Source organism: Grampus griseus (genome assembly GCF_964374135.1).
Source record: "Grampus griseus genome assembly, chromosome: X".
Lineage (NCBI taxonomy): Eukaryota > Metazoa > Chordata > Mammalia > Artiodactyla > Delphinidae > Grampus > Grampus griseus.
In genome coordinates this window covers 68,067,116-68,086,881 of record NC_138999.1, presented here as the reverse complement: position 1 = coordinate 68,086,881, position 19,766 = coordinate 68,067,116, and the positions used below count along the sequence as shown (strand labels likewise).

At 37.9% G+C, this 19,766-nt stretch overlaps 1 protein-coding gene across 1 annotated transcript in view; it reads right to left on the bottom strand.

Moving 5' to 3' along the window:
• Positions 1 to 1,471: 1,471 nt before the first annotated feature.
• Positions 1,472 to 19,766, bottom strand: part of SH3BGRL (SH3 domain binding glutamate rich protein like) — a 91,385-nt gene continuing 73,090 nt past the window's right edge. The window contains exons 3-4 of the mRNA XM_082681681.1: positions 16,579 to 16,659; positions 1,472 to 2,989 (exon numbers count right to left, since the gene is read on the bottom strand). Coding sequence (XP_082537807.1) covers positions 2,957 to 2,989; positions 16,579 to 16,659 — 114 coding nt within the window. The 3' untranslated portion in view covers positions 1,472 to 2,956. The remainder of the gene's footprint in view (positions 2,990 to 16,578; positions 16,660 to 19,766) is intronic.

Here is a 19,766-nt window from a genome sequence, read left to right as displayed (position 1 = left end):
CATATACATACACACACACACATCTGTATCTATATTGGTTTAATTTCATACATACAAGTAGATGGTTATATATTGTTCCCTAAATACTACTACTACTACTACTAATGAAGCTGTTTCTAAAGCTTCTTGTTTCTTGGTTCTGGAAACCAAGAGAGCTTTAACAGTGGGGAACCATGCTACTACCCTGCTTAGTGTGCTGCTTGGTAATTGGAGGGAACAGAGCAGACCAGCACACCGATGGAGGTGGAGACTTTGGGGAGTAGGTATCTCAGAAAATGAGTATACACTCCCAACCTCAGAAAGTTGAATCAAGAGCAATCTAGGAAAGCAGGGGCTCTGTTGCTCATGGAATACCAGAGACCCAAACCCCACCTTCCCGCTGCTTTGCTTTCAGGCTTGTGTACTGGTTTCACTGGCTTAGTTATTGCAGCTTCCTACTATCTCTTGGAGTTTAGTGTGTCTTTAGGACAGTGCAACATCTTTAGTCCTTCTTAAAAGAGGCCTCAGGGTCTTCCCTGGTGGCGCAGTGGATAAGAATCTACCTGCCAATGCAGGGGACACAGGTTTGATCCCTGGTCCGGGAAGATCCCACATGCTGCAGAGCAACTAAGCCCACGTGCCACAACTACTGAGCCTGCGCTCTAGAGCCCATGAGCCACAACTACTGAAGCCCACACACCTAGAGCCTGTGCTCTGCAACAAGAGAAGCCACTGCAATGAGAAGCCCGTGCACCACAACAAAGAGTAGCCCCCGCTCACAACTAGAGAAAGCCCATGTGCAGCAATGAAGACCCAACACAGACAAAAAATGAATAAATAAAATAAAAATTTTACAAAGTGGGGGGGGGGCCTCAGCATAGCCTTGAAGGCAGCTCTCTAATATTCAGAATTTCACTTGCTTTTCTTGTATCTACAGGACATATAGTATTCAGCTGACAAAAAGAAAGATTTCAATTTGGCAAGACTCAATAAAACATTTTACTTTAAATATACATATATGCTAATTGTAAGGTATAGTCTAGTAGATATACACATCTCAAAAATGTCATCTGTTTTTAAAGAATGTCTATTTTTGACAGTGTTAACTTATTTGATATTAAAGTAAAAATGCCCACATAAAATATTGCAAGTATCATCATCTGCATTTGATATAGCTCAGGAGAAAATATTGAAAAATGTTTTAGCATTTTCCAGAATTTATTACAAGATACCTTGTTTACTTTAGAGTTCTCCATAGCATATTTTTGTACACAAAAAAATGGATTAGTTGTTTGATTCTAGTGTGTATTGCAAAATTCAGAGTCCTAAATAGGAAATTTAGAAAGTTTATTCAAATTGTTTTCTTTCTATTATTTTCTCTTTTCTCCTTCCCCACCATCTAAAAAATATATTACCCTTCTAAAATTATTATTACACTATTTAGAAACTCCATGAACACGAACACAAAAATTATGTTTCTGACAGTACTGAGTTTATTTTAAAGCATTGCATCATGTTTGAATCTCAGTAAACAAAGCCATGTCTTCATTGTATATTGATTTTGGCAAAGAGCACAGACTTGCATACATCAAATGATATGATAAAGTAATTTAAAGTAAAAGGTGTTTGCTTTTAGTAATGTGAAACTAAAGTACAATATTAATGTGGAACTAAAGTACAATATATGTGTCTTCTGGGTGATTTAGGCCATAATGTTTCTTATCTTCTTAGAAGTTTTCAAAATTAACATTTTTTAAATTGATCCTTTTATCTGATACTTACGCTATTCACTAGAATAGAGGCATAGAAAAGATTTTCTCTGCTTAGATTAATGTACTCATACAATATATGCCTAAGCTGAAACCAAAAGATCAAATATCTGAGAGATAGTGGCATTCGTGATCACAAGTGGTTTTAAAAGGGGAAAAATGAGTTCCAACCTATTTTAAAATATTTAATTAAAAGTCTGAGCTCTGGGGCTTCCCTGGTGGTGCAGTGATTGAGAGTCCGCCTGCCGATGCAGGGAACATGGGTTCGTGCCCCGGTCCGGGAAGATCCCACATGCCGCAGAGTGGCTAGGCCCATGAGCCATGGCCACTGAGCCTGCGCGTCTGGAGCCTGTGCTCCGCAACGGGAGAGGCCACAACAGTGAGAGGCCCATGTACCACAAAAAAAAAAAAAAAAAAAAAAAAGTCTGAACTCTTTGCAAAAGGATGCCGTTTTTAACTTATTTGCCATCATACTTCCATAGCATACATATGCATATTTCACTGGGGCAAGCAACTTAGTAACATGATTGCATCATAGCTGTGTAGTTAAGCAAGAAATTTGTCAACTGAATACATCTTTATTTTGGTGGGAGGTCATCTGTTCCGATCACTGAAACATGCAATGAAAGGTTACATTTAGAAGCCTAGAAAACCTGTGGTTCAGTACATAGAAGTTTTAACTACAAAAGAATGTAAATGTTATAATTACCATCAGAAATTACAATGTCTGACATATCATAAACATTATCTGCAACTACTTTTTAATCACAATAATTTCACATCAAAAAGGTACATATTTTTGTTCACTAAAATTGAGGCAATTTGGGAACAAGAGAGATTCTTTCTTTCTCACTCATCTTTTAAAGTTACTTAATGTAGAGTTACAGATATACTTAAGCTGCAATAATAATATCAAAAAAGGGAACAGGTGTTTGCTTTTTAAAATCACTGAAGTACATAAAATGCCCTAGCAGACAACAATACTATTCCATGACACCTCTTAAAATTTTAAGTTCATCTCCCATTCTCCTCATCATAATGTTCACATTTTAATTATGTATTCATTTTGATTGTTTGCATGTGAAAACAACAACTATCTATTATTTCAACATTAAGCCTATTTCTTTTGAAGCCAAGATAATTTTGCTATTTTATAAAAAGCAGTGGAGACTCCTTTGTCAGGATGCTTAAGGCAGAATGTTTAAGGTTCATGCTTGCTGCTTTGCCTGAGCTTCTGCTTCCTGAAATGAAAAACAAACAACACAGATTTAAATATCACAAAGCAGGCATCCGTGTGTATTTTGGTTAGACTATATTACCTCAAATTGCTAAGAATATTCAAAATCAGAAAAATAGCCGCCAGAAAAGACTGCTTAAAAATTCTTAATAGAAAAATTAAAAAATAGAAACTTCTGCCTAGAAACAGATGTCATAGAGGACTGTCTATAATTCCATAAAAGTAAGTGATTTACAATTATAGTTGACATTTTATTTAAAAGTAGCTAAGTTCCATTTTGAATGATTTTTCACAAAAATTAAGTGTTCAAAAACATTGTCACCTATAGTTACAGTCACGTGAGTTTTGTTTAAGGATTAAGCTACTTAGAAAATGTGTTATTTGCCAAAGTATTGTTGCTTTTAAATTTCATGGCAGTAGGCTCGAAGAGGTAAGGTTGTGTTTCTATTCCTGTGGATGGTGAGTACTTCTAGCATAGGAACTCTGACTTATAGGTGTGCTCTCGCACTTAACATAGTACTTGACACAAAATACACGTCAAGGAAAGTTTCTGGAAATAAGGATGGGTGGCAAGAGTGACTCTGGTGAAAGAAACCTCAGACTTGAGCTGTAGAAATCATGTATGCTAGACAATGTCACTCTAAACATCTGTCACTAATTGAGTACTTGACAGTCTCAGGAGGAGTGACAGCAGCTGCATATTCCAAAATAAGCCTCTAATGCTAACCCCAGAAGAAGGGGAAAAAACAAACAAACAAAAAGATGCTATATTTTTACCAAAAAAAAAAAAAGAGAGAGAGGTAGAAATGATAGAAAGAAGGAAACCAGAGGACAGTGTAATTCATTCTTAATACATCCTTAACAAAACATATGTAATACACTACTGACTCACCTTCCAAAACTCTTAGTCAAAAACCAAAAACAAACTTCCCTAAGCTCTTTTGAAATTTCTAACATGGTGTTTGGCTGTCTAAATGAATATATCTTAGACCCACATTATGTATTTTGTTTCATTTTATAGAACAAGCTTCCAAAAACTTCCTCACACAGCACAGTGAATTTTATACTAAAACCCCTCAGTGGGGCTTTCCTGGTGGCACAGCGGTTAAGAATCCGCCTGCTAATGCAGGGGACACGGGTCCGAGTCCTGGTCCAGGAACACCCCACATGCCGTGGAGCAACTAAGCCCATGCGCAACAACTACCGAGCCTGTGCTCTAGAGCCCGCAAGCCACAACTACTGAGCCCACGTGCCACAACTACTGAAGCCCGCATGCCTAGAGCCCATGCTCCGCAATCAGAGAAGCCACCACAGTGAGAATCCTGTGCACCAAAACGAAGACTCAACACAGCTAAAAATAAATAAATTAATTAATTAATATAAAAAATAAAAATAAATAAAACCCCTCAATAGCATAGCATATATAGGTGGGGAAGCAGTGGTATAAAAATGTGAACACATGATAATGTGAAGTCCTTCTTCTTATGAGCACGTAATGCCTCTGAGTAACTAGTATTTTGGAGACAGCCTAGTTCCCTAAAGTTACACTTATCAATCTTTGTTGTAATTTGTCATAAATTCCTTAGCTCTCACTTATCCTTTTTAATGGAAGAAATTACTAGCATAAAAATCCAAAACAAAAGGCAATTCAAACTTCTTTGTAATTTGTATTTAAGAATACATCATATTTAAATTATTTACTTTTCTAATTGTGTTTTATTCATCAAATATGTAAATTGTGCTACAAGCTTTATTATTATCTAAAAGTAAGTAGTCAGTATTTATAGTATCATGAGTTATTTAATCAACCAGAGAGCTCTAGAAACAGGCATATGATGTGTTCTCACCCTCTACTCCCACTATATACATCATTCTATAAATGCATTGGTTTTGAGTTAGATAATCCCGGGTTCAAATTCCATATCTGCTACTGAATTATTATGTAGCCTTGGACAAATTACTTAAATTATCTAATCATTAGTTTCCTCCTCTGTAAAATGGTATTGAGGACACCTAGCTCATAAGGACGAAGTAAAGATAAAATGAGATGAATGTGAACTGTGTAGCTCAATGCTTAGTCCATTGCAGGTATCCAGACTTCTTTCCTAACGTTTTCCTTTCCACTTTCTGCCTAGTCACTAAGACCAACACCACAGCTAAGTGTTATTAACATACAGTTTCTCTTGGAGATGCAATAAAATGGGATGGGCTTACTGGAAATAGGAATGCTTCAAATCTCACAGCAGAAGCAGATTTTCATGGCCCCTCCCTAAAGCTAGGTGGTTTAACCAAAGCCAATAAGAACACTTCTTTAACCAGCATGTTCTATACCCTCAACCTACTAGTGAACACGGCTTTTCCAGAGGAGTGGTATTCCTCTCAACATGAATATCACTGGATTTTTATTTTTTAGTAAAAATATATCAGTTAGAGAATGGAGAGGAAGATGGCGGAAGAGTAAGACGCGGAGATCACCTTCCTCCCCACAGATACACCAGAAATACATCTACACGTGGAACAACTCCTACAGAACACCTACTGAAGGCTGGCAGAAGACCTCAGACCTCCCAAAAGGCAAGAAACTCCCCACGTACCTGGGTAGGGCAAAAGAAAAAAAAAAAAAACAGAGACAAAAGAATAGGGACGGCACCTGCACCAGTGGGAGGGAGCTGTGAAGGAGGAAAAGTTTCCACACACTAGGAAGCCCCTTCGCGGGCGGAGTCTGCGGGAGGCGGAGGGGGGAGCTTCAAAGCCGCGGAGGAGTGCACAGCAACGGGTGCGGAGGGCAAAGCGGGGAGATTCCCGCACAGAGAATTGGTGCCGACCGGCACTCACCAGCCCGAGAGGCTTGTCTGCTCACCCGCTGGGGCAGGCGGGGCTGCGAGCTGAGGCTCTGAGGCTCGGGTTTCGGTTTCGGACGGAGCGCTGGGAGAGGACTGGGGTTGGCGGCTTGAACATAGCCTGAAGGGGTTAGTGCACCACGGCTAGCCGGGAGGGAGTCCGAGGAAAAGTCTGCACCTGCCGAAGAGGCAAGAGACTTTTTCTTCCCTCTTTGTTTCCTGGTGCGTGAGGAGAGGGGTTTAAGAACGCTGCTTAAAGGAACTCCAGAGACGGGCGCGAGCCGCGGCTAAAAGCACGAACCCCAGAGACGGGCGCGAGCCGTGGCTAAAAGCGCGGATCCCAGAGACGGGCGGGAGACGCTAAGGCTGCTGCTGCCGCCACCAAGGGGCCTGTGTGCGAGCACAGGTCACTCTCCACACCCCTCTTCCGTGGAGCCTGTGCAGCCAGCCACTGCCAGGTTCCCGGGATCCAGGGACAACTTCCCCGGGAGAACGCATGGCGGGCCTCAGGCTGGTGCAAAGTCACGTCGGCCTTTGCCGCCGCAGGCCCGCCCCGCACTCTGTGCCCCTCCCTCCCCGCAGGCCTGAGTGCGCCAGAGCCCCCGAATCAGCGGCTCCTTTAACCCCGTCCTATCTGAGCAAAAAACAGACGCCCTAGAGCGACCTACACGCAGAGGCAGGGCCAAATCCAAAGCTGAGCCCCTGTGAGCTGTGAGAACAAAGAAGAGAAAGGGAAATCTCTTCCAGCAGCCTCAGAAGCAGCGGATTAAAGCTCCACAATCAACTTGATATACCCTGCATCTGTGGAATACCTGAATAGACAACCAATCATCCCAAATTAAGGAAGTGGACTTTGGGAGCAAGATCTATGATATTTTTTTCCCCTTTCCTCTTTTTGTGAATGTATATGTGTATGTTTCTGTGTGAGATCTTCTCTGTATAGTCTTGCTTCCACCATTTGTCCTAGGGTTCTATCCGTCCATGGTTTTTTTTAAATTTTTTTCTTAATAATTAATTTTAATTTTAATAACGTTATTATATTTTACCTTCGTTCTTTCTTTCTTTCTTTCTTTCCTTCCTTCCTTCCCTCCTTTAGACAACGAATCATCCCAAATTGAGGAGGTGGTCTCTGACAGCAAGATTTATGATTTTTCCCCTTTTACCTCTTTTAGTGAGGGTGTATGTGTATGCTTCTGTGTAAGATTTTGTCTGTATAGCTTTGCTTCCAACATTTGTCCTAAGGTTCTATCCGTCCCTATTTTTTTTTTTTCTAAATAAGAATTTTTTAATTCAATAACTTTATTATACTTTATTTTATTTTTACTGTATCTTCTTTCTTTCTGTCTTTTTTCCTTCTTTCCTTCCTTCCTTCCTTCCTCCCTCCCTCTGTCCCTCCCTTCTTTCCTTCTTTCCTTCTTTCTTTCTTTCTTCCTTCCTTCCTTCCTTCCTTCCTTCCTTCCTTCCTTCCTTCCTTCCTTCCTTCCTTCCCTCCTTTCCTTCTTTCTTTCCTCATACTTATAATAATTCTCTCTACTTTTTCTCCCTTTTATTCTGAGCTGTGTGGATGAAAGGCTCTTGGTGCTCCGGCCAGGAGTCAGGTTTCTGCCTCTGAGGTAGGAGAGCCAACTTCAGGACACTGGTCAACAAGAGACCTCCCAGCTCCACATAATATCAAACGGCAAAAATCTCCCAGAGACTTCCATCTTAACACCAGCACTCAGCTTCACTCAATGACCAGCAAGCCACAGTGCTGGACAACCTATGCCAAACAACTAGCAAAACAGGAACACAACCCCACCCATTAGCAGAGAGGCTGCCTAAAATCATAATAAGGCCACAGACACCCCAAAACACACCACCAGATGTGAACCTGCCCACTAGAGAGACAAGATCCAGCCTCATCCACCACAACACAGGCACTAGTCCCCTCCACCAGGAAGCCTACACAACCCACTGAACCAACCTTAGCCATTGGAGACAGACATAAAAAACAGCGGGAACTACGAACCTGCAGTCTGCAAAAAGGAGACCCCAAACACAGTAAGATAAGCAAAATGAGAAGACAGAAAAACACACAGCAGATAAAGGAGCAAGATAAAAATGCACCAGACCTAACAAATGAAGAGGAAATAGGCAGTCTACCTGAAAAAGAATTCAGAATAATGATAGTAAGGATGATCCGAAATCTTGGAAATAGAATGGACAAAATGCAAGAAACAGTTAACAAGGACCTAGAAGAAATAAAGATGAAACAAGCAATGATGAACAACACAATAAATGAAATTAGAAGTCCTCTAGATGGGATCAATAGCAGAATAACTGAGGCAGAAGAACGGATAAGTGACCTGGAAGATAAAATAGTGGAAATAACTACTGCAGAGCAAAAGAAAGAAAAAAGAATGAAAAGAACTGAGGACAGTCTCAGAGACCTCTGGGACAACATTAAACGCACCAACATTCGAATTATAGGGATTCCAGAAGAAGAACAGAAAAAGAAAGGGACTGAGAAAATATTTGAAGAGATTATAGTTGAAAACTTCCCTAATATGGGAAAGGAAATAGTTAATCAAGTCCAGGAAGCACAGAGAGTCCCATACAGGATAAATACAAGGAGAAATACACCAAGACACATATTAATCAAACTGTCAAAAATTAAATACAAAGAAAGCATATTAAAAGCAGCAAGGGAAAAACAACAAATAACACATAAGGGAATCCCCATAATGTTAACAGCTGATCTCTCAGCAGAAACCCTACAAGCCAGAAGGGAGTGGCAAGACATACTGAGAGTGATGAAGGAGAAAAACCTGCAGCCAAGACTACTCTACCCAGCAAGGATCTCATTCAGATTTAATGGAGAAATTAAAACCTTTACAGACAAGCAAAAGCTGAGAGAGTTCAGCACCACCAAACCAGCTTTACAACAAATGCTAAAGGAACTTCTCTAGACAAGAAACACAAGAGAAGGAAAAAACCTACAATAACGAACCCAAAACAATTTAAAAAATGGGAATAGGAACATACATATCGATAATTACTTTAAATGTAAATGGACTAAATGTCCCACCAAAAGACACAGATTGGCTAAATGGATACAAAAACAAGACCCTTATATATGCTGTCTACAAGAGACCCACTTCAGATCTAGAGACACATACAGACTGAAAGTAAGGGGATGGAAAAAGATATTCCATGCAAATGGAAACCAAAAGAAAGCCGGAGTAGCAATTCTCATATCAGACAAAATAGACTTTAAAATAAGGACTATTAAAAGAGACAAAGAAGGACACTACATAATGATCAAGGGATCGATCCAAGAAGAAGATATAACAATTGTAAATAATTATGCACCCAACATAGGAGCACCTCAATACATAAGGCAAATACTAACAGCCATAAAAGGGGAAATCAACAGTAACACATTCATAGTAGGGGACTTAAACACCCCACTTTCACCCATGGACAGATCATCCAAAATAAAAATAAATAAGGAAACACAAGCTTTAAATGATACATTAAAAAAGATGGACTTAATTGATATTTATAGGACACTCCATCCAAAAACAACAGAATACACATTTTTCTCAAGTGCTCATGGACCATTCTCCAGGATGGATCATATCTTGGGTCACAAATCAAGCCTTGGTAAATTTAAGAAAATTGAAATTGTATCAAGTATCTTTTCTGACCACAACGCCATGAGACTAGATATCAATTACAGGAAAAGATCTGTAAAAAATACAAACACATGGAGGCTAAACAGTACACTACTTAATAATGAAGTGATCACTGAAGAAATCAAAGAGGAAATCAAAAAATACCTAGAAACAAATGACAATGGAGACACGAGGACCCAAAACCTATGGGATGCAGCAAAAGCAGTTCTAAGGGGGAAGTTTATAGCAATACAAGCCCACCTTAAGAAGCAGGAAACATCTCGAATAAACAACCTAACCTTGCACCTCAAGCAATTAGAGAAAGAAGAACAAAAAATCCCCAAAGCTAGCAGAAGGAAAGAAATCATAAAAATCAGATCAGAAATAAATGAAAAAGAAATGAAGGAAACAATAGCAAAGATCAATAAAACTAAAAGCTGGTTCTTTGTGAAGATAATCAAAATAGAAAAACCACTAGCCAGACTCATCAAGAAAAAAAGGGAGAAGACTCAAATCAATAGAATTAGAAATGAAAAAGGAGAGGTAACAACTGACACTGCAGAAATAAAAAAGATCATGAGAGATTACTACAAGCAACTCTATGCCAATAAAATGGACAATCTGGATGAAATGGACAAATTCTTAACAATGCACAACCTGCCAAGACTGAATCAGGAAGAAATAGAAAATATGAACAGACCAATCACAAGCACTGAAATTGAAACTGTGATTAAAAATCTTCCAACAAACAAAAGCCCAGGACCAGATGGCTTCACAGGCGAATTCTATCAAACATTTAGAGAAGAGCTAACACCTATCCTTCTCAAACTCTTCCAAAATATAGCAGAGGGAGGAACACTCCCAAATTCCTTCTACGAGGCCACCAACACCTTGATACCAAAACCAGACAAGGACGTCACAAAGAAAGAAAACTACAGGCCAATATCACTGATGAACATAGATGCAAAAATCCTCAACAAACTACTAGCAAACAGAATCCAACAGCACATTAAAAGGATAATACACCATGATCAAGTGGGGTTTATTCCAGGATTGCAAGGATTCTTCAATATACTCAAATCTATCAATGTGATAAACCATATTAACAAATTGAAGGAGAAAAACCATATGATCATCTCAATTGATGCAGAGAAAGCTTTTGATAAAATTCAACACCCATTTATGATAAAAACCCTGCAGAAAGTAGGCATAGAGGGAACTTTCCTCAACATAATAAAGGCCATATATGACAAGCCCACAGCAAATATCATCCTCAATGGTGAAAAACTGAAAGCATTTCCACTAAGATCAGGAAAAATACAAGATTGCCCACTCTCACCACTCTTATTCAACATAGTTTTGGAAGTTTTAGCCACAGCAATCAGAGAAGAAAAGGAAATAAAAGGAATCCAAATCAGAAAAGAAGAAGTAAAGCTGTCACTGTTTGCAGATGACATGATCCTATATATAGAGAATCCTAAAGATGTTACCAAAAAACTACTAGAGCTAATCAATGAATTTGGTAAAGTGGCAGGATACAAAATTAATGCACAGAAATCTCTGGCATTCCTATATACTAATGAGGAAAAATCTGAAAGTGAAATCAAGAAAACACTCCCATTTACCATTGCAACAAAAAGAATAAAATATCTAGGAATAAACCTACCTAAGGAGACAAAAGACCTCTTTGCAGAAAATTATAAGACACTGATGAAAGAAATTAAAGATGATACAAATAGATGGAGAGATATACCATGTTCTTGGATTGGAAGAATCAACATTGTGAAAATGACTCTACTACCCAAAGCAATCTATAGATTCAATGCAATCCCTATCAAACTACCACTGGCATTTTTCACAGAACTAGAACAAATAATTTCGCAATTTGTATGGAAACACAAAAGACCCCAAATAGCCAAAGCAATCTTGAGAACGAAAAAAGGAGCTGGGGAATCAGGCTCCCTGACTTCAGACTATACTACAAAGCTACAGTAATCAAGACAGTATGGTACTGGTACAAAAACAGAAAGATAGATCAATGGAACAGGATAGAAAACCCAGAGATAAACCCACGCACATATGGACACCTTATATTTGATAAAGGTGGCAGGAATGTACAGTGGAGAAAGGAAAGCCTCTTCAGTAACTGGTGCTGGGAAAACTGGACAGGTACATGTAAAAGTATGAGATTAGATCACTCCCTAACACCATACACAAAAATAAGCTCAAAATGGATTAAAGACCTAAATGTAAGGCCAGAAACTATCAAACTCTTAGAGGAAAACATAGACAGAACACTCTATGACATAAATCACAGCAAGATCCTTTCTGACCCACCTCCTAGAGTAATGGAAATAAAAACAAAAATAAACAAATGGGACCTAATGAAAATTCAAAGCTTCTACACAGCAAAGGAAACCATAAACAAGACCAAAAGACAACCCTCAGAATGGGAGAAAATATTTGCAAATGAAGCAACCGACAAAGGATTAATCTCCAAAATTTACAAGCAGCTCATGCAGCTCAATAACAAAAAAACAAACAACCCAATCCAAAAATGGGCAGAAGACCTAAATAGACATTTCTCCAAAGAAGAGATACAGACTGCCAACAAACACATGAAAGAATGCTCAACATCATTAATCATTAGAGAAATGCAAATCAAAACTACAATAAGATATCATCTCACATCAGTCAGAATGGCCAACATCAAAAAATCTAGAAACAATAAATGCTGGAGAGGGTGTGGAGAAAAGGGAACACTCTTGCACTGCTGGTGGGAATGTGAATTGGTACAGCCACTATGGAGAACAGTATGGAGGTTCCTTAGAAAACTACAAATAGAACTACCATATGACCCAGCAATCCCACTACTGGGCATATACCCTGAGAAAACCAAAATTCAGAAAGAGTCATGTACCAAAATGTTCATTGCAGCTCTATTTACAATAGCCCGGAGATGGAAACAACCTAAGTGCCCATCATCGGATGAATGGATAAAGAAGATGTGGCACATATATACAATGGAATATTACTCAGCCATAAAAAGAAACGAAATTGAGCTATTTGTAATGAGGTGGATAGACCTAGAGTCTGTCATACAGAGTGAAGTAAGTCAGAAAGAAAAAGACAAATACCGTATGCTAACACATATATATGGAATTTAAGAAAAAAAATGTCATGAAGAACCTAGGGGTAAGTCAGGAATAAAGACGCAGACCTACTAGAGAACGGACTTGAGGTTATGGGGAGGGGGAAGGGTGAGCTGTGACAGGGCGAGAGAGAGTCATGGACATATACACACTAACAGACGTAGTAAGGTAGATAGCTAGTGGGAAGCAGCCGCATGGCACAGGGATATTGGCTCGGTGCTTTGTGACAGCCCGGAGGGGTGGTATAGGGAAGGTGGGAGGGAGGGAGATGCAAGAGGGAAGACATATGGGAACATATGTATATGTATAACTGATTCACTTTGTTATAAAGCAGAAACTAACACACCATTGTAAAGCAATTATACCCCAATAAAGATGTTAAAAAATATATATATATATATCAGTTATTTTATTCCATATCAAAACTATCAACTATACTGCAATATAAGAAATGCTAGTGCTATGAAATTATCTTCTGTATTAATAGAAGAGTAAAGAGCAAATATTTATATACCATGTTTAACTGCATCTAATATACAAAAGAATAAAAAAAAATTATTTGTCTTACAGAGTATTCCTTGCCTTATAGAAATATTTGCCATTGGGTACTTTTAAATCAAGCTTTCCAGTGCACTGGCTTTCAATAATTTTTAAATGTAAAGAGAATATATTCTAATTATTTGGAAAATAAATAAATGGAGAAAAAAGAAAAACATTCATATTATTAGCTATGGTTCCTTTCAGTCTCTTTTTGTCCTGTACATAGATTTTAAATGTAATTATCAATAGAATGCTAATTACACAGTAAAAACAGTTCTGTAGCTCATTATAATGTATCTTTTCACAAACTCTCATTTTTTAATGAGAGCATGAGTTCACTCAGTGGATAAATCATTTCTGTTGACCCTATTTTTAGACATTTAACTTGTTTTCAAATTTTTTAAAATTAAAAATAACATTTTGATTTATTTTTTTATCCATAAAGACTTTTCCATGTATGAATTATTTCATTAGGCCTTACTACCCAGTACAATTACTGGATGAAGAAGTATAAACATTTTTGAGGTCCTTGATATATATTTGCTATTTTGGTTTTCAAACAGTAGTACCAATTTATATCATCACCAGTAATATATGAGAGAATATGTTTTAATGCACACTTCTCAGCACTGAGCATTATCACTTTGTTTTATCTTTGTTAACTTCACAGATGAATATTGTATCTCATTTTATCACATTTCTTTTTATTATGAATGCACTTTTCCAATGCGGGTTAATTAGTTGTATTTCTTATTGCGTATACTTTCTTTTCAGCCAGTTCTTTCTGGAAGACTTATTGTCCTATTAAATTAAAGGGGAAAACTCTGAAAGCTGAGCTGAAGGATAGAAAAATCATCCTTCTGATATCAAATTTATCACTTTTAATCTTGGGGAAAACCTATTAAATACTAACATTCAAAATCTCCCTATTACCAATCCACCCTTCAACTCCACTGTCAATTCCAGACCTCTTTTCTTTATCCCGATCTATCAGCTCCCTCTAGTTCAATCCTTGATAACATCTGCTGTCCTTTTACTCTATTCCTACTTCTAGGGTTAAACAAGGATGAAAAAAAAAAAAAAAACACTGTAAACAAGCTGACTGGTTCCACTGTGGGCTCATCAACTCTAACTTCAACAGGGAATTTTATCTTGCTCAGCCATCCTTCCATTCATGATCTTCGCCTACTCTTTAGCTTATTTTCAGCAAATGCATCTTTTCAATTCTCAAATTTCCCATCACTCCTAGCAGATGATCATTCTTCTTACCTCATATTAAAGATAAGACATTTTCAAATGTGAACTTCCCTAACCTCCCCACACATTAAAATTTCTATTTTTATCCTTCTCTCTTCATTCCATCCAGTCTCAGAAGAAAACTACATGCCCTCTCTTTTCCAAGACTAACTCCTCCCTTGGATCACTCACTTTTCTGTTTCCTCCATGACTTTTGCTTCATTTCCCTATCACCCAGGTTAGAAGCCTCAGAGATAGCTTCAATCCTTCCCAGTTCTTTCCATACATAAACATCTCATAAATTGCCAAATCCTATCACAAGTGATTTTTCTGTGTCTCCTAAATCCATCTTTTCCTTTCTGTAACTGCAGTCCCACTTTAGGCCTTCTCCATTGCTTTTCTGGACTCTTAAGGAACACTCTAATGGGTCAGCCCATCTCTAATATCTCATTTCTCCAATGTTTCACAATCCACACATCTGCCAAATTTATTTTCTTGAGACATAGATCAAATCACATCTTAAAATACAAAGATAATCACATCATTGTCTTTTCTCATTCCCTACCATGGCTTTTAGATGCCTAGAGAATAAAGCCGAAAGTATCTAGCACAGTATTCATAATCTGGCCCCACCCTACCTAGCCAATATTACCTCCTAATGCATCTCCCTTATTTAATATGTTCTATAGTAGATTCATGTTGCATTATACTCTGCTCCCTGAACATACCATTGGGTGCAGGTACCTCTCAATGCAGTGGTTCCTATTGCAGCCACTGTGAAAGACGCCTAGTGTTACTTCAGTGTTTTAGAATCCGTAACAGCTCAAATGCCAATTCCTCTGTGGAACCTTCCCCAAACTCCTTAGTAGTAATTTATGATTATTTCCTTTGGATGCTTACTGTACTTTATTCATACCAACCATACAAAATTTACCATACTATATCATAATTATTTGTAGACATATTTGTTGTATAATTATTCATATACATGTTCCTCACTAGGTTACAAACACTTTGAAGGTAGAGATTATGTTGTATTCTCCGTATTTGCCCTATCATCAGTATCAAGTCAATGTTTGACACTCAGTAAATATTTATTGAATGAATAAATGTATGAATGGCTCATACTTTTCACTGAAGGAAAGAGAGTCATCAGTCACAGAAAACAGACTATCTTTCCTTTTATACTTCCTCCAATATGCACTGAAATCAATGACTTAACTTGGGTTTTACTAACTTGTTTAAATAAAAATGCCTTACCTAAGATTTCCTACAACTTAAATTATACAAAGCCTAAAATAAGACATTTTATCCATGGGAAAAGAAAGTTTGGCAAGAAAACAGAATTTCATAGTGACTCAGACAACAATGCCTCTAAACAGTCTCTAGTGAAAATACAGACAATAACACAGACTCTCAAAACTGGAGAAGGAGCTGGAGTTAGAAGAATCTGTTTAACAAAAATTAGCTTCTGAGAACAAAATGTAAAATGATAGAGCAGGGGACATACACTTTGATTAAACCAGCCTTTGTGGAGAAGAAATATGGTAAAAGGCAAACGTATATTTAAAGTCCATAGCTCTGCGACATTTTTTTAAACAGGCAACTTAATTTTTTATATTTTTCTTTGTATGATCTTCCCTGGGAACACCACCACTTGAAAAATTAATTTGTTGTTGGCAGGGGAAAAGCTCCAAATTCAGCCAGCAATTTAGTGATGAGTTTTGATACTCAAATGCTCTTAGTTAATTTGAATAGGTGACTCTAGCATTTGATGTCACACAAGGACAATAGATACTGACAAGAAGATTACTTTGAACTCAGATGCTTTCTGTCCACGTAATACCATACATGGCAACTGGAATAATGGTGTCTTTAAAATTGTTAACCACTTATTTGTGAATGGGTCAATGAGAAATTTGCTGCCTTGGGCAGCTTGATAGGGAAGTCACTCGGCCTACCTTCTATCCACATACTTTATGTATTTAATTATGCACATCTGTCTTCCCTACTAGGGATTAAGTGTATGCGGAGCAGGGACATTTCCTTTTAGCTATGTTGCACTGCCTCTGGCTTAATCTGAGTACTTAATAAAGTGCAAATCTTACTGATTAAAAAAACCCAGCAGCAATAAAATGGCCTATAAAGAAGGGGAAAAATGAATCATACCTTTGAACCAGGTGGGGCTGTCAAGCCTAAAAAGGCATACACTGCATTATTTTCTCTGGCTTCAAAGAAGGCATCATAGTCCTTGATAAAAGAAGGCAACAAGAATTAGCAATATACAACCAACAAAGGAAAGAAAAGGGGAAATTAATTCAAAATTATCTGACTGGTCAATATCTTTGAAGGCAAACAGGCTAGCTAACTTCAATAATGCTAGAATTCTGGAAGAAGTAGTAAAGAGTCAAGGCTCATTGGATCTCTACTAATGTGGGTTAGAAGATATGCTGATCTGTGAGACAGAAATAGCAAAAGGACTTATTTCATACTGCATAGAACTTAAATCTGCCTCAGGGCAAGCAGCTTTCTCCATAGCCCAAAGCAGCCAACTATTTGCCAGTAAGATGTTGCTTACTTTTGGGAGGAGGCTATTGTTCCAGTTTGCCATTATTTCTCTTGCATTATTCATTAAGGTAGAGATGCCCTCAGAACCTACAGCAGACCAGATTTTAGCTATCCCATGGCCATAAGAATAGTAAATCTGTGCTGTGTTCAGAGGAAGGGTATGAGATTTTCATGAAATATGACTGGAAGAGCAAACAATCCGTGGATCCAATAAAAGCTTCACGTGACTAAATTCAGTTGGGCTTCCCATTGTCATCCTCTAAACCACCATGCATGCTCCAAAAGTAACAACCGAACTGCCTACATTTGACTATGACATATAATAAATAGCAAATATACTTAGAAAACACAGCCATTGTCTATACCTGGCCTTAGTTTGTTTGACTTAAAACACACAGAGAGGGACTTCCCTGGTGGTCCAGTGGTTAAGACTCTGCCCTTCCAATACAGGGGGCACAGTTTCTATCCCTGGTCGGGGATCCCAAATGCCTCATGGCATGGCCAAAAAAATTTAAAAAATTAAAAATTAAAAAAATAATAAAGTGTTTCAAAATTTCTCTAAAAAAACGCAAAAACACAGAGATAAGCTTGGCATTTTGGCTGAGTTATTAGAGGTAAAATGAACTCATAATTTGCTGGCTTCTGTAGAGATTGCCTCACCAACAGATCACCAATTACAAGGTTCTTTTCTAGCATATATAGTTCCTGGTACTTGGAGGATCTGGAGGTATAAAGTTTACAGCCTCTCAAGCCATTGATGACCCTAAATCTGACCCCTAACTCAAGAAACATCAGAATTTCTCTCATTTAGGGATTCTTTTAACACAGTCAGTATTGTTTAGAGCCACAGAGATCTCCTCAAGGATTGTCTCAAAGCATCTTTTTGTGTACCCTAGATGTTGACAAAGGATTAAATCATAAACAACAGGCATCTATGACCAGCCTCCTATATTCTTTAAACTCACTATTCAAAAGTGAAACTAACTGGATCTTGATACAAAATCCATACTGAGACACATGACCTATAAGTTACTCAAGGTAAACAAGCAATATACATCATATCTATACTCAGCCACTTGGAAGTAACCTCAAAATGCTAGTTAAAAGAACGTAACAGTTATACAAGAGACATTTCTTACTATAATCAAATCAATAAAAACAGTCTGTGTCAATCTTTAAACTCATGTGAAAGAAAGTAGATCTTCAAATACATTGAAATCTGATCATAAAATACTATGTAGGGTAATCTAGTTATCTCTGCTTCAGGTGTTTGGGGAATCACAGTACATTATTTGTTGGCCCTGAACTTAGCACACAGAAACAGATTTGTAGCTCTGAGAGAAAAGAATATCATCTTCTCAATTAATCAGGATTAATTAATTTATTGTACAAATATGTATTGAGCACCTACTACATGCCAATCACTGTTCCTGGTGCTAAGAATACAAGAGTAAACAAAACATAGTCTGCTTCTTCTATAGGAATTCTCTTGAGGAAAATATACTTTATTTACATATTTGGGATTCCAATAACATTAATCCAGAATGTATTCTACCATATATTTGTATCATATTAATTATTTCATGAAAATGCGCTTTAGTTCTTCATATACACAGCATAAGCTCTTTCAGAACATAGATTACCCTTAAAAATTTTGTATCGTTTATAGCAGAGCTTCATTTATGTTGGCAGGGTAATTGTTTCAGTTACATCCTAATCTGGAAATAGAACCTAAGCTATAGCTCAATGATTCTAAAAAAGGAGGTAATTTTCCCCCAGGGATGTCTCGCAAAATCTGGAAACATTTTTGTTTTTTCACAACTGGGAGGGTGCTACTAGCACTCATGGATAGAAGCCAGGGATGCTGCTAAACATTCTACAATGCACAAGGGAGCCCCCATAAACCCAACATATCAGTATTGCCAAGGTTGAGAAACCTTGGGACAGTTTAAACAAGGGAATTTAATATGAAGAACCACTTACAAAAGATTAAAGAGCTGAAAGGCAGACAGGAGACGGTGAGGCAGCCCAGAGACTAGAAATAGCAGGAAGCTGCTACCACAGCTACTGCTGAAGGGAAAAGTGGAGAAGGTAGTATTACAGAGCTGGTACCACAAAGGAGATGTAGCCACTGTCATGGACACCTCCAGAAAAAGGGGGGATACCTTGGCTTTTCCTCTCCTCCTGCCCTCCACTCATCCAACCAGTGCATCCTATTACCGGCCAAACCTAATAGGCAGCCAGTTGGCAATGGACACTGGGAAATATAATTTGCTGAGGTCAGCCTCCCACAATACAGAATGAAACAAGAAAAGAACGAAGATGGGATCTTTGAGTAAACAGGAAAATTAACAGCACAGTGGTTTAATAGAATGAGTAAGAACTTCAGAATAAGACAGATCTAAGTTTAAATTCTAGCTGCATCACTTAATAATTGTATGATTTAGGAAGTTAGTTAACCTCTTCTAGGCCTCAATATCTTCATCTATGAAACAGGAATAACAATATCTACACCTCATGAGATTAGTATGAGAACTGATTAATATAGTACACATAAAGTATGTAGCACAATAGCTGACATATAATATGCTTTCTATGAACGGTTGCTATACACTTTTCTCCCTAACGTCTGTATAGGGACAAATCTTAATTATTGTTATGAAACTCCTAACTCAGTGCCTGGCACACAGCAGGCACTCAATAGAAAATGGATTCCTTTTCCATTAACAAATATTTGTTTGATTTGCATCTCACCTCCTGCACCTTCCTTTTCATCTTCCCATTTCTCA